This window comes from Salvelinus sp. IW2-2015, linkage group LG30 (assembly GCF_002910315.2).
Source record: "Salvelinus sp. IW2-2015 linkage group LG30, ASM291031v2, whole genome shotgun sequence".
NCBI classification, from domain to species: Eukaryota; Metazoa; Chordata; class Actinopteri; order Salmoniformes; family Salmonidae; genus Salvelinus; species Salvelinus sp. IW2-2015.
The window spans coordinates 22,329,634-22,346,217 of record NC_036869.1 but is presented as its reverse complement, the minus strand read 5'-3'; the positions used below and the strand labels follow the sequence as shown (position 1 = coordinate 22,346,217).

The window sequence follows — 16,584 nt, the reverse complement described above, 5'->3', positions numbered from 1 at the left end:
TTGGGGGTCGAATCATGCTTCAGTGATCTTCAGGTTGGAGCTCTAGAAAGAGGCCTGAGTGTTGTTGTTTTTTTTGCCTGAGTTCCCAGTTGTCTTGAACTCACTGAAGTCTGAGATTTCCCAGTTCTGATTTTCCAGTTGTTTTGAACGCGGCAGAAATCATGCTGGATTGACAACATAGCTAATGTATTCAACCTTTTCTGGCCCATAGTGTTGCATAAGAATGACCTCCAGCAGGCCACAAATGTGCATGTGTCTGCTCAAACGGTCAGAAACAGACTCCATGAGGGTGGTATGAGGGCCCGACGTCCACAGGTGGGGGTTGTGCTTGCAGGACGTTTGGCATTTGCCAGAGAACACCAAGATTGGCAAATTCGCCACTGGCGCCCTGTGCTCTGCACAGATGAAAGCAGGTTCACACTGAGCACGTGACAGACGTGACAGAGTCTGGAGACGCCGTGGAGAACGTTCTGCTGCCTGCAACATCCTCCAGCATGACCGGTTTGGCGGTGGGTCCAGTCATGTGTGGGTGGCATTTCTTTGTGGGGCCGCACAGCCCTACATGTGCTCGCCAGAGGTAGCCTGACTGCCATTAGGTACCGAGATGAGCTCCTCAGACCCCTTGTGAGACCATATGCTGACACATGCACATTTGTGCCTGCTGGAGGTCATTTTGCAGGGCTCTGGCAGTGCTCCTCCTTGCACAAGGCGGCGGTAGCGGTCCTGCTGCTGGGTTGTTGCCTTCCTACGGCCTCTCCACGTCTCCTGATGTACTGCCTGTCTCCTGGTAGCGCCTCCATGCTCTGGACACTACGCTGACAGACACAGCAAACCTTCTTGCCACAGCTCGCATTGATGTGCCATCCTGGATGAGCTGCACTACCTGAGCCACTTGTGTGGGTTGTAGACTCCGTCTCATGCTACCACTAGAGTGAAAGCACCGCCAGCATTCAAAAGTGACCAAAACATCAGCCAGGAAGCATAGGAACTGAGAAGTGGTCTGTGGTCACCACCTGCAGAACCACTCCTTTATTGGGGGTGTCTGCTAATTGCCTATAATTTCCACCTTTTGTCTATTCCATTGCACAACAGCATGTGAAATTTATTTGTCAATCAGTGTTGCTTCCTAAGTGGACAGTTTGATTTCACAGAAGTGTGATTGACTTGGAGTTACATTGTTGTGTTTAAGTGTTCCATTTATTTTTTTGAGCAGTGTGTATATATATATGTATGATGTATGTGGTATATTATATATATATATATGTTATATGTGTATTATATGTATATGTAATGTGTTGTGTGTATATATATATATATATATATACATATATATACATATACACATATAACATATATATATGTATACATATAATATGTGTATATATGTGTGTATATTATACACACATATGTATGTATGTGTATATGTATGTATGTATTGTATATGTAATGTGTGTATATATATACATATATACATATACACATATATATGTATATATATACATACATACACACATATACATATACATATATTAATACATATATACATATATATACAGATATACATACATATATAATTCAGATATACATACATATATATACAGATATACATATATATGTGTGTATGTATATATATATGTATGTGTATGTATATACATATATGTGTATGTATATGTATATCTATATTTATATGTATGTATGTATTATGTAATGTGTATATATATACATATACACATATATACATACATACACACACACATATATATGTATATTGACATATATACATATATATACATATATATATAGATATACACATATATAGATATAGACTTACATATATATATGTGTGTGTATGTATATATGTGTATGTATGTATATATATTATATATATATATTATGTGTGTATATGTAATATATTATGTGTGTATATATGTGTGTATATGGATATATGTGTGTATATATGTGTGTATGTATATATTTATGTGTATGTATATATAATGTGTGTATGTATATATATGTATTATATTATATATATATATATATATATACATACACACATATATATATACACACACATATATATATATACACACATATATATATCCATATACACAATATATATACATATACACATATATATATATATATATATACACATACATATATATATATATATATACATATATATACACATACATATATATTTACATATGTACACATATACATATATATATAGATATACACATACATATATATATGTGTGTATGTATATATATGTCCCCCCCGAAGGACCGCCACACCAAAAGGGGAGTCCAAAAATGTCTTGTATGCTGCTGCATAAATGATGTAATATGCCAGGGAAATATGTATACTGTAGCTAAGAAAGTAATACTAAGTGTATGTTGTGTAGTAAGTTGATAGTAGCATGTGCCTCACCCTAATAATTTGGACCCTTTCCCCTCCATAACTTAGCCTACAGTTCTGACATGTAGCCTGTTTTAGAGAAATGTAATCATCAAATATTATAAGAGCTTTCATTGTCTGCTTATATGCTTCCTTCATTTATCCTACAGTTCTGACTTAGTGTACAGGAAGAATACTGTAAGAACGGACCAAGTTGTGAATTATGTCGCTGTACATTTCAAAAGTGCTGAACAAGTAGTTATATGGACTACATCCGTCCTAGCTCGCTCATTAATGTCTTAAGCGAAATGACGGATTGCCTCTTATACGCTCGCTGTTCCCTTACGCCAGTTTGCACATCTCAATTATCAGTTGAAACCACATTGGTTTAAGCAAGTCAGCCATATCAGCTATGTTTTTTAAAAAGCCAGTAAATGAGGCTGAATGAACTGTTTCGCTGCCAGACAAGGCTCCGCTGATARCCAGGTGTAGCGGTGTTAAGGAATCACTCCATGGTGCTGAAAAGAAAGCTCTGCTGTCGGGACAGCTTTATGTAGGCCCTAACAGTTTGTGGGTACCRTTTGTCACCGTTATAGTGCAATTMATGTRTTGTTTAGTGTTGTGTTGTGTAGTGGCTKTGCTGCCATGCATCTAAAATACTTTTTGGGGATTGCCCCACCAAGATTTGCATGCTAGAATCGCCAGTGGTTATACATGTGTCGTTCTGTGTGTCTGTCTTTCAGTGTTTTGTGGTGTGTGTGTGCATGTGTCTGTCTCTCACCTCCAGAGTGGTCAGCACAATCTTCTCCACAGAGGAGAAGTAGGCCTCCCACAGGAACTGGGTCTGCTGCCTCAGAGCTAGGATCTTATCCTGATGGATGGAGCGCACCGTGGACGGGATCTGGACGTGAGGAAGGGGGACACGGTTAGAGAGAGAGGGGATGACGGCAGGGAGAGGATGGAGTGATGAGGGTGTAGCGATTAAGTAAGACAACGCACCGTGATCAGTCAGCGGGGGGTCGAGGGAGGAAACAGGGAGGGACTACCTGAACTTGTTCAATAACAAAATGCCCGTTTCATGTTTGCTACGGTGTGCCTTTAATGAACCCGACCCTGGTCCGAGAGACCCAGTGAGTGGACTCTCTGACCATTCAATGACAGTCGTCAATCAGTTAACAATCAGGGAGAACCAATAGCAGTACAGGAGGAAGGCGGTGTAGGATTAAAGGGATGGGACGGGGTTGACGTGTCGAGTGTGTGTGTGTCGTACCTGCAGCAGGAGCCTCTCGTCCCCGATGACGGCCGCCGTGTTCCAGTTGATGATCTCAGAGAAGGGCAGCTCCCAGCCGTTACTCAGCATCACAGGCACACAGGCTGCCTAAAGACAGATATACACAAGACAGGGCTTTTAAAAGTATTCTCTCTCACACACCGTCTCCTTTCTAGAAGAGTGGAGAGCCAGCCTCAGTGGCGTGAGTCAGTGAACGCGAAGGAGAGAGAGAGAGACAAGTGTATACTTTCTGTGGAGAAGTGTGCACTTATATTAGAGGTGATGACGGAGCACTTCAGAGCGTGATAGTAGATAGAGGTGGGAGTAAGTGCACTCAGTGAGGAAGTGTGCGACAGGTGTGAGGTAGCGGTTACGCAGCGTGCAGCGGTTGGATGGAATCTGACAAGTGGATACGCTGTAGGGTGGGAGCGAAGGGCAAACGTGTGCAGCAGTTGAGTGGTGAAGGGAAAGTGCATATGGAGCGGGAGGAAGTGTGCTTAAAAGTGTGTGGTATAGGAGAGGTTATGAGTGTGTGAGTGTTCTGTGGTTGGCCAATACTTGGAGGAGACGTATGGAGTGGGAGTACGTGTGCACTTACAAGTGTGGTAATGAAGTGTGAATATAAGAGAGTGTAAAAGGGTTCTGTGATACTGGGAGGAGATTAAATGGAGTGGGTGGGTGGGAGTAAAATGCACTTGCATTGTAAAATAAATAAATAAGAAAGTTGGTCTCCTGAGTGGCGCATCGGCAAAACGCCAGTCTCAACTTTAACAGTGAAGAGGCGATTCCGGGATGCTAGCCTTCACTGGACAGAGGAACTCTGCCTAGAAGGTCAGCATCCCGGAGTCGCCTCTTCACTGTTGACTTTGAGACTGGTGTTTTGCAGGTACTATTTAATGAAGCTGCCAGTTGAGGACTTGTGAGGCATCTGTTTCTCAAACTATACACTCTAATGTACTTGTCCTCTTGCTCAGTTGTGGACCGGGGCCTCYCACTCTTTCTATTCTGGTTAGAGCTAGTTTGCGCTGTTCTGTGAATKGAGTAGTACACAGCGTTGTACGAGGTCTTCAGTTTCTTGGCAATTTCTCACATGGAATAACCGTAATTTCTCAGMACAAGAATAGACTGACWAGTTTCAGAWGAAAGTTYTYTGTTTCAGGCCATTTTGAGCCTGTAATCAAACCCACAAATATTGATGCTCCAGATACTCAACTAGTCTAAAGAAGGCCAGTTTTATTACTTCTTTAAATCAGCACAACAGTTTTCAGCTGTGCTAACATCATTAGAAAACCCTTTTGCAATGATCAATTAGCCTTTTAAAATGATCAACTTGGATTAGCTAACACAACGTGCMATTGGAACACAAGAGTGATGGTTACTGATCCGTACGCCTACATATTCCTTTTAAAACGAAATCAGCCGTTTCCAGCTACAATAGTCAGTTACAATGTATACACTGTATTTCTGATCAATTTGATGTTATTTTAAAATGGACATAGAATTAGCTTTTCTTTCAAAAACAAGGAGATTTCTAAGTGACCCCAAACGTTTTGAACGGTAATGTATGTATCGTGATGATGATATATCGTCCCTGGCAATTCCCAGCCCTACAGCACAGGGATATAAAAAGGTGTGTGTTGGTCGAAGCCCACTGAACTGCAGTGCCTCCAGGTATCGTAGAGTCAATCTGTGTGTGTGTTTGTGTGTGTGTATGTGTGTGTGTGCGGGCCCACTCACTTGCAGCGCCTCTAGGAAGCGAAAGGATCCCAGGCGCCTGCCCCGAGGCACCAGGCAGAAAGTGGAGTTGTGCAGCATCTCTCTGTAGTCATATCTGTGCAGAAACACAAAACATACATGGTCAGTACACATCACACACAGTCAGTACTGTACGTTACACACACACACCGAACACACACACAAAGTAGAGGCTGTCAGGTTTATCTCCTATAGTCGTACACCCTCAGGACCAAACATACAGTGCCTTCAGAAAGTATTCATACCCCTTGACTATATGAGATTTCCACACATGGATTGGGCATCCATTATTCTTTAAAAAATGATTCAAGCCCTGTCAAATTGGTTGTTGATCATTGCTAGACAGCGTTTTTCAGGTCTTGCCATAGACTTGGAAGTAGATTTAAGTCAAAACTATAACTCGGCCACTCAGGAACATTCACTGTTGTCTTGGTAAGCAACTCCCGTGTAGATTTGGCCTTGTGTTTTAGGTTATTGTCCTGCTGAAAGGTTCATTCGTCTCCCAGTGTCTGGTGGAAAATCAGACTGATTCAAGTTTTCCTCTAGGATTCTACCTGTACTTAGCTCCATTCCTTTACATTTTTATCATGAACAACTCTCTAGTCCTTAATGACAAGTATACCCATAACATGATGCAGCCACCACTATGCTTGAAAATATGGATGGTGGTACTCGGTAATGTGYTGTATTGGATTTGCCCCAAACATAACACATTGTATTCAGGACAAAAAGTTMATTCCTTTGCCACATTTTTTGYAGTATTACTTTAGTGTCTTGTTGCAAACAGGATGTTTTTATTCTGTACAGGCTTCCTTCCTTTCCCTCTGTCAATTAGGTTAGTATTGTGGGGTAACTACAATGTTCAGTCATCCTTAGTTTTCTCCTATCACAGCCATTAAACTCTAAGTGTTTTAAAAGCCACCATTGGCCTCATGATGAAATCTCTGAGCGGTTTCCTTCCTAACTCCGGTTAGGAAGGACGCCTGTATCTTTGTAGTGACTGGCTGTATTGATACACCCTCCAACGTGTAATTTAATAACTTCAGCATGCTCAAAAGGGATATTCAATGTCAATTTTTTACATAGCTACCAATAGGTGCCCTTCTTTGTGAGGCATTGGAAAACCTCCCTGGTCTGTGGTTGAATCCGTGTTTGAAATGATCTGCTCGACTGAGGGACCTCACAGATAAGTGTGTGTGACACAGGAGATGAGGTAGACATTCAACAACCATGTTAAACACTTATCGCACACAGAGTRAGTCCATGCAACTTGTGACTTGCTAAGCAAATGTTTACTCCTGAACTTATTTAGGCTCGCCTTAAAAAGGGGTTGAATACTTATTGACTGAAGACATCAGTTTTGCATTTTTTATAAAAATATTTTCTTTTCTTTTTTATCACAAAAAAAACKTTCCACTTTGACATGGGGTGTAGTGTTCAGGCCAGTGACAACAACAAAAAAAGCTCAATTTAATAGATTTTAAATCCAGGCTTTAACAACAAAATGTTGTGGGATGTGAATACTTTGTATACACAGGACTAGCTAAGGTCACCGTACTGAACTGAATACACTGGCAGAAAAGATCACACACCCCAGTATACAGCAAGTCCCTCAGCTCCATCAATCATATACAGGTACGGACAGAGGACAGACATCTCTCCATTACCGACACACATTTTCCGAGGGTTTCTCACCGCAGTGCCATTCCTCATCTCCCGCTTGCTCCCTCCCATCCCACTCCTCTACCTCCTCTCCTCTAAATCTCCAGTGAAGTGTGCCTTATTGCTATTCAAACAGAATGATCAACCCTGCCAGAGGTAATGAGCTGACTGACACCTGCTACCAAGAGGCAAGCTTCTGCTGCGGTGTCTGCTTAATGTGTGTGTGTGTGTGCTCCAGAGTGCAGGAGCGGTGTGTACACACCCGAGTGAATTCACACACTCAGGGTGGCAGAGAGAGTAGGTACACAGATGGGAGGATAATATGAAGATGTTGTTCCATTTCACACAGACAGCAGTTTAACCTCTACTAGGCCCAGGAGAAAGACTTTCTCTCTCTCTCCTGTCATCGGGAGGATCTCAACTGCATTTCCTTGATTCCCCTTCTCTCCTCGCCTCTTTCCCGAAACCCATTGGATGAGAAGGTCAGAGGTCCCTCCACTCTGGCCTTCTCATCCAATTGGTTTTGAGAAAGAGGTGGGGAGAGAAGAGGATGTGTGGGATCAAGGAAATGCAGTCGAGATCCTCCCATTGCCTTTGTCCAATTTTCTCCTAATCACATTTAYGAAGCCCTTTTCTCGTCATCGGTTGTCACAAAGTGCTTTTCAACTCTCCTCTATTCCCTTTCTCCTTCCCATTATATTTATTTAACCAGGYAAGTCATTTAAGAACAAAACGGCCTAGTGGGTTAACTGCCTTGTTCAAGGGCAGAACGACAGATTTTTACCTTGTCAGCTCGGGGATTCGATCCAGCAACCTTTCGTTCACCGGCCCAACGCTCTAACCACTAGGCCACCTGCCGCTACTGCAGAACTTGCGAGGGAGTGTGAGTGGTCTAAAAGGCAAGTCCTTCGGGTTAGGAGGTTAAAAGAGTGGAGAGGCAGAAAATCATTTCTCATTTAGCACGGTCCAGACGGGGTGAAGGGACCCAGTCATTCTCTCTATCCCTCACCCCATTCATAATGCCATGAGAGCGGAAACACCCAGTATGCAGTGGGATGATGGCCATTTACTGACACTACCAGAAGTGTGTGTGTGTGCGTGTGTGTGCGTGTGTGTGCTCACATCACATATAGGCTCACCTAAAGATGCAGAGGGCAACAGCCAGGGCACGTCTACTGCTAGGATTCAAAGCACACACACAAACACTCGTTCACTCTCCCCAACACACACACACAAGCCATACAACACGTCAATTAAGCCAGCGGCCCCGCACTAAGTCAGATGCTGAAAACTCCCATATAAATAAACATAGTATCTTCAGCACACACTAACAATGCATCACCCCCCCCCCCCCCCCCCGGTGGCCAGGAGCGGAGTAGCGGCGACAGCTGAACCCCCAAGCATTGGCATTCCATCACCTGCCGATGGAGACAGACGGGGCGCACGCATATTTCTGCACCAGCTGTCTCCCTGTACAGTGCTCCCCTCCCCTCCCGCCTCCATGCCTAATGCCATAAAATATCAATGAGACAAACTCTGACCTAAATAGCTGTAGCGTCTCCCTCCCTCCCTCCCTCCCGAGCACATCTGGTTTTTGGGTTAAAGATAAGATGTCCTTGCATCGGGATATCAGAGGCTGCTCAGAGAAAGAATTTGTAAGCAAAGCCTCAGAATAAAGATGATTACTGCACCATATAATACAGTATATCACAAAAGTGAGTACACCCCTCACATTTTTGTAAATATTCGAGTATATCTTTTCATGTGACAACACTGAGTTTTTTGCTGTCCCCTCAAAATAACTCAACACACAGCCATTAATGTCTAAACCGCTGGCAACAAAAGTGACATTTTCACTTAGGGGTTACTCACTTTTGTTGCCAGCGGTTTAGACATTAATGGCTGTGTGAGTTATTTTGGAGGGGACAGCAAATTTACACTGTTATACAAGCTGTCACTCACTACTTTACATTGTAGCAAAGTGTCATTTCTTCAGTGTTGTCATATGAAAAGAATATACTCAAATATTTACCAAAAATGTGAGGGGTGACTCACTTTGTTGATATACTGATATGTTATATAATATATATATATATATATATATATATATATATATATATATGATAGTCTGGTTTTAGCTTACAGATGTTGGTCAGTAAATTAACACAGCAAATGTCTGGTTTAAGTTCATGTCTATGCATTTCAATTGATTGAATGGAGTGCTGGATCTCTAAAAAGTCCCCGTACGTAGCTAAAGTGAAGGATTAAATTGAATTTCTAGCCGGAGAAAAACTCCAACACGGTTGTTGAAGTGAAGGATTCAATTGAAGCCTTAGTGCGGCGAAACTCCATCTGTAGCTCATTTATGAGCTGAAATGGCACGCTCGCTAGGGTGAAAACTGTGGTTGAAGCCTTGGCTGGAGTAACGGTTGCATTTCCATTGTCGTTTTCGTTGCACTTGCATTCAGTCGCATCTAAGAATCACATTATTTATGATCGTGAATAGTACGGGACGTCAAACACGGGCGAACCAAGGACACAGGCGATTCCTCATGTGAGATTATCGCTAGTGTTTACGGAGCAATTGGTTCTTAGAGATTAACAGTAAGCAACTAACAAAATGGATGACTGCAGTGTAGCCGTCATGAGTACATGATGCATGGATTGCTAAGGCATAAGAATGTGAAAGTGTGCATTCTATTTCAGATGCACTGTATGTAGTTCTGTACCTGTCTATTAATGCTATGTACGATTTCATTTGATGTAGTTCTGTCCTTCAGCTGTAATTGTCTAATGTTGTTACTGAGTGGCTACGGATAAAGAGTTTTGTATCCGAATTTGGCTGCATGTAACTAAGGAGCTAAGAAGATGATGAAAGTCGCCAGACTGCCTGTTTGTATCCGTAGGCACTCAGTAACATTATTAGACACTGGACCCCCCGTGCTCTACCAACTGAGCTACACAGGACTAGTTGTTTGTTTTGCTACGTTCCACCTCTGGCCAGCCCAACGTTCTAAGCAGCTGAGCGTGTATCGCCTGGTGCCATAGTTATGCCATATATGCTGATATCGTGGCGAGACTCTCGTGTAGCTCAGTTGGTAGAGCATTGCACTTGCGAYGCCAGGGTTGTGGGTTCGATTACCACGGGGGTCCAGTACGAAGATAGTATGAAACTACAAATTTACATTAGTGAAAGGGCTATTTCAAATAAAATGTTAYTCACGTGTCGAATTTCACAGAGAAATGCTTACCTACAAGAACCCTAACCAACAATGCCGTTTAAAAAAATACAAATAAGAAATAAAAGGAACAAGTAATTAAAGAGCAGCAGTAGAATAACAATAGCGAGACTATATACAGGGGGTACCAGCACAGAGTCAATGTGCAGGGCACCGGTTTGTCGAGGTAATCTGTCCGTGTAGGTCCATGTAGGTAGAGTTATTAAAGTGACTATGCATAGATAACAGAGTAGCAGCAGTGTAAAAGAGGGTGTGCGGGGGATGCAAATAGACTGGGTAGCCATTTGATTAGATGTTTAGGAGTCTTATGGCTTCAGGGTAGAAGCTTCTTGGACATAGACTTGGTGCTCCGGTAGAGCTTGCCGTGCGGTAGCAGAGAGAACAGTCTATGACTAGGGTGGCTGGAGTCTGACAATTGTTTGGGCCTTCCTCTGACACAGCCTAGTACAGAGGTCCTGGATGGCAGGAAGCTTGGCCCCAGTGACTACCCTCTGTAGCGCCTTACGGTCAGATACTGAGCAGTTGCCATACCAGGCGGTGATGCAACCGGTCAGAATGCTCTCGATGGTGCATTCTGGTCAAAATTATTGTTAATTAATATCATCAACCCTTGAGTTTCTTTGCCCATGGGAGAAGTATATTTCAACCCCCCAACCTTTAGCCACACAAGTTAATCTACAATTGTTGAATGAGTTTCCTGTAAACAATAGATCATATTCCTTCTCTTTTAGCCAGGTAAATAYTKAAAGTATTTTCTTATCTGCTAGACGATTAMAATTATAACTGGCTATACTTATTTCACAATTTACAATAAATGATACAAGTTTCAATTATATTTACAGTACATAATATATGTTCGTAAAGTTACCATTAAAAAAGTACCATAATGATTGAGTGTCGATATGTACCATGGTATTTGCACTGGTACTGAGTAAACCTCAAATTGTTCTCTACTATTCCACCCGTTAAAACCTCCCCCCATCCCAAGTTGGAATGTCATCCCAGTGACTGGCTTTAAGAAAGAGTTTTCTGGAGGGGCGGGTGGGGGCAGGGTGTGGGCGCAAACTCCTCATCTTTAGCCACGGCCTTAACGTTATGTGTAAACCCATGTTTTATGTAGAACCCAGGAAGAGTAGCTGCAGCTGGAGCCAATGGTGATCCTAATAAAATACTAGACACAGAGMTCCAGCTAGATAGACAGATCTGCAGCGGGCAGCCAGACAGGCAGGCAACTGGCTCTGGTGCCTCTTAACTACAGAGAGGTTGGAATGCTACAGGTACAAGTTGGTTGTAGATACAGATCTAGGATCAGCTTGGGGGTCACCAGTTTTACATTAGTTAAATTCCCCTTACTGGTTGTTAATTTAACACAAAACTGATCAAGGATCAGCATCCAGAAGCAAGGACTGCCCAACACTGTTATAATAATGTCCTAAACAGTCATGACAGCTAGTGTCAGCTTATGACAACTGACTGATGGGTCCATCTCTGCAGATAATGCAGAGCATCTTGTGGGGTTCTACCCTCCATCTCTTCTATCATGTCTCCGTGAAAGCCAGAGAGGAGTGGCCCAGACCCGACTTATCCACTGCTTGTCCCTTCAGCCGGCTTGCTGGGGCACTTAGCCGGGGACCAGTGACCCTGCTGAGGGGTACAGTAGAGCTCGCTCTCCTTTCTCCATCCCATTTTCCTTTTCTCTGTAACAGCAGCAGAGCTTTGTCATCCTGCTGACCTTGAGCTGCTGAGGAGGAAACCCACTGCTGAGCGAACCCGAGGAGCCCACAGGCTGTGTGTGTGTGTGTGTGTGTGTGTGTGTGTGTGTGTAAGAGGGATAGATAAAGAGAAAGACCATGAGAGAGGGAGAAAAAAAAGAGAAAGGGGCAGCATATGAGTAGGCTATTGTAAGGGGCGTAGTGCCTGGAGTGAAAACACTGGTAAATAAAGCCAACATCGCACAATCCTGAGAAAATATGATTCAGATGAGAGGAACTGAAAATAAGCTCTAATTAAATAATTTGTGTGTGTGTGTTTCACAGGTCTGATGCAATTAGGTGACCCTCTCAACCAGACCCACCAAGAACAACTTTCAACAGTTGCCATGGCAACCACCGCTTCGTGCCTCCACTTAGTAGGGTGACTTAATTACATGCGTTCCGAACTTAATCCAGACGCACAAACATAAATAAATCACCACAGTTTTTAAAAAACCAGTGTTACCATTTTTTTTTTTTTTAAGAAACTCTTTCCGAAACAAAGATCCTTCCTTAGTCCTCCATTAGACAGGGAGGGGGGGCTTGCCTGGGCAAGACGCCAGCGGTGCACTGCCGTCAGGCCCGATGCAGTATGGGTATCCGGCAGACTCTAGCTGTCGGAAACCCTCCCTCCGGGCCCGCTCGTTCTAAAGTGATGAAAACACAAAACCGCAAACAACCTCGATGTTCTCCAAAAACACTGAGAAAAGGATCCAATTAAGGACTTTCATGAGGCTGTTGTCACATTAGCCTAAGAGATCTCTAGTCTCTCTCCCAGTGTGTGTGCGCGCTGCGTGTGTAATTACCGTGTGTGTGTGTGTGTGTGTGTGTATGTATGCGCTGCGTGTGTAATTACCGTGTGTATGCGCTGCGTGTGCGTGAATTGCCCGAAGGGGGGCTGGGATGTGTTTTAGTCAGTCTGAAGACACAAAGACGGTGAGGACTGAAGCTGTGTGGCTTAATCGTAACAATGAGAGGGGATGGAAGTAACACGGCAACATGGAGGATTTATGGCCACTGTGATATAGTGCGTCAGGCCTGGGAGCTAGCTGTATGCTCCGGTCAGACCTGGAGGCCGTGGGTGTGTGTGTGCGTGTGCGAGCGAGCGAAAGAGAGAGCGCGATAGTGAATTATTCAAAGCAAATGAGTGATCCAGTCAGAACGTGTGTGCATGTTTGAGAAAGCTAATTAGTATACAGGCTTATAGGTGTAGGAGTGATTAAGACTGAGCATATGGTGTGCGTGCCTGTGAGTGAGGCCGATGTGCTGCATGGTACAGTATGTGACTGATTAAGACAGGCAGTGTACTTGTGTGCTGTATATCAGGGACATATGTTGGTGTGTGTTTGCACAAGAACGATTATCGCTGTCCATATACGTGTGGCTGTAAATATGAGGGACGGAGGCAGTGCGGTGTGACTGACTAGTGTGTTTGAGTGTGCATGCGCACACATGTCCCCGTAACCCTCAACCCTTGTTAGTGCTGAGCACTTAACCTAAATGTTGGTTATTTTGGGGTATTTAAACAACTGGCCCAAGTCGGATCGATTATTTGAATTCCATTGCGTTACTTTTTCTCTCTCCTGTGAGCTCAATGCGCACATTGCATAGTTTCTCTAGAGACAAATCAGATTCAGCCTGAACTGTGCGATGTAGTAGGGAGTTGTAGTTTCAAACAGGCCAATATTGTACATAGTTTAGGGCATAAAACGTGGTAATTAACTACAATGACCATAATCCATTGTGCATCTACTTTTTTCTTTATTTAACTAGGCAAGTCAGTTCAGAATAAATTATTATTTACAATGACGGCCTACCCCGGCCAAACCCTAACAACGCTGTACCAATTGTGCGCCGCACTATGGGACCACCAATCAGACGGTTGTGATAAAGCCTGGAATCGAACCAGGGTCTGTAGTGACACCTCTAGCACTGAGATGCAGTGCATTAGACCGCTGCGCCACTCGGGTCTGTTTCTTGTACGCCTGCTACAGAGAGAGAAGAATACGAGATGTTGTGATAAAGAGAGCAGCTGTTGCTTCGCGAGGTATCTCTACCTGAAAATACATGATCTAAGTGATTGATCGTTGGTATTCAGCAGCCATAAAAGTATGCCATATTTACTTTGAACTACAAAATAGGGATTTTGTCAGACAGCATAGGCAGCACTCTATAGAGATGACTTGGAATTAAATAATAAAAAGTAATCAAATAAAACAAATGTACACAACTTAAATATTTTTATTAAAGCAACGTGAATAAATTAAGTGATAAGCAGTCACTACCATCATGGGACTTTTGTTTTATTCTGTGTTACAGCATTCAACCCAAATAGTCGAAAACCGTGAGAAAAAAATGAACAGAAACCGAACAGACCTCAAAAAGCACCAAGAGCTCAGCACTGCCCCCTGTACTCCCCTGGATGCCCTGCGGTGTGTGTCCGGTATTCTCTCCTCCTCGCTCCAGCACGCTCTCCTCCACAACTAATTCATTACCCTAATTAGGCCTCATTATCCAGCTTATGCTAGTTCCAATTAGCATCCTAGCATAACGTAACCCTGAGGTCCGCTTCCCCAAACAAACACACAGGCTGTGTGCAGAGTCCCATGACGGCCGTGAGGTCTGGCTACACACAGGGGAATCCGATTACGCTCACTTACAGTCGACTCCAGTCAAGTCTTACTCTTTACTTACCAACTGACTTTCAGAGAGGTCTCCCTTTCTAAATAGGCAACAAACTCCCCTATTATAACTCAACAAACTCCCCTATTATGCATGTAGGAAGACACAAGACACTTTGTTCATCGAGTTATAGGGACTACACCTAAGAACCGACCATCAGTGTCAGTCACACCTAACTAYAGTCAAATATATATATATATATAGTTGTCTAAATGGCAATTAGCCCRTTTTGTTTTTACATTATAATTGTCTTTATTATGCAAACATATGCAAACAAGTAATAAAGTTTGGGTTATTGTCAGTACTCCAGGGAGAAAGTGGAACATTTCTTGAGCAATCTGCAAATGACGATGGCTAGCTAGTTAGCATTAGCGTGCTGTGACTTGGAAGGCTGAGTAACTCCAAACAAGGACTCAAAACCAAAACAGTTACCTCAGGAATGTTTTGTCAAGGTCTTAGCTAGCTTAGCTATGCTACCATAAAAAGAAACATTGAATGTTTAAGCGTAGCTAGAGGTAGTGAAGTCAGTGACACAGCCTGTATGGCATGCTAACTTCTAGACAGCCAAATGCATCAGTTTCCCACTTATACCTCATACCCCCTCCCAGCATTTCCTCCTAGCCTACCATTCCCCTGTCACATGTGTAAGCCTGAATATTTGACAAATACACCGATAACAAGGGYCCCTCCTGCCGAGATACTAATTCACTGTGACAGCTTTATCCAATGCAATTTTTTCAATTTGCTCTCTCCGTTTTTTCCCTAGCTGTTTCCCACAGCAAACAGATTGAGGCAATTTTTCAGTTACATTTAGTATCTGCCTAGTACTCAGTCCCCAATGACTATCGCTCCCTCCAGAGGATAAGGGGGGACTTTTAGAGGGACTCTCAACTCCCCCCAACACACTTCAAATCAAAGTTTTATTGGTCACGTACACAGTTTAGCAGATGTTATAGTGGGTGCAGCAAAATGCTTAAAGTTACTCACGCCTAACAATGCACACAGCCACGCACACATACGCAAGTCACACAGCACCAAGACAGTTCACATGTAGTCTGACACACACACAAACCACTTTACAGTCACTGCGATTGGCTCCTTGTTCGGGGCCCTGAGTCACATCGGCGGTCCAGACCGTCTGCATACACACTGGAGACCAGCTGTGTCTCATACTGCAGTGCACTTCACTTCCAGATGGCCCTCACGGTGACGCAGTGTGTGTGTCATGCATGTGTGCGTGCCGTCCGTGAGAGAGACAGCCTTGGATTTAGACAGCACATGCATCGCCTCAGCCTCCTTTTAAACATTTGTCAGAGCTGCTGGAATAGATAGCAGAGGCCATCTTTAGCCTTTTATCTGCAGCACACTAACCATATAAATATGGAGGGAAACACACACACACATACACTAACTCATGTGCAGAACATGGGTAGCTAGTAAAATCCCAGTGCATATGGCCCTGGTCCCATCTGCCTCTAGCGCCACTCCTCAAGAAAGGTGACTGGAAACCTAATTAAACTCAAATAACAATTCCCTTTAAAAAGGCTAAAACCACACACTCAGGGCCATATGCACCCCCCAGTTGCAGCACAGCATGAGATAAAGTACAATAAAACACAGACTCCCAAATAGAAAGATAAATGGGTGAATGAATAAAGATAGCCTGGGTCGGAGTTTGGATGTGTTGGGTGGCTGAGATCGCTGAAGGTTTCGGGATACGATGCCCTAGCATAAACAGTCACAGTACATTTGAACAGTAGTATTTAGAGTCGCACTCTCTTCAACACACACCARGACAAACAATTCCGCTCTCTCTCTTACACTC

At 43.3% G+C, this 16,584-nt stretch overlaps 2 protein-coding genes across 2 annotated transcripts in view; one reads left to right on the top strand and one right to left on the bottom strand.

Moving 5' to 3' along the window:
- Nucleotides 1-16,584, top strand: part of aard (alanine and arginine rich domain containing protein) — a 348,357-nt gene that overhangs the window by 140,432 nt on the left and 191,341 nt on the right. The gene's annotated exons all lie outside the window — the stretch shown is intronic.
- The window catches only part of LOC111955132 (exostosin-1b), a 98,165-nt gene that overhangs the window by 30,905 nt on the left and 50,676 nt on the right, over nucleotides 1-16,584 (bottom strand). Inside the window, exons 2-4 of the mRNA XM_023975230.2 lie at nucleotides 5,408-5,501; nucleotides 3,671-3,778; nucleotides 3,182-3,301 (exon numbers count right to left, since the gene is read on the bottom strand). Of these exons, the coding sequence (XP_023830998.1) occupies nucleotides 3,182-3,301; nucleotides 3,671-3,778; nucleotides 5,408-5,501 (322 nt within the window). The remainder of the gene's footprint in view (nucleotides 1-3,181; nucleotides 3,302-3,670; nucleotides 3,779-5,407; nucleotides 5,502-16,584) is intronic.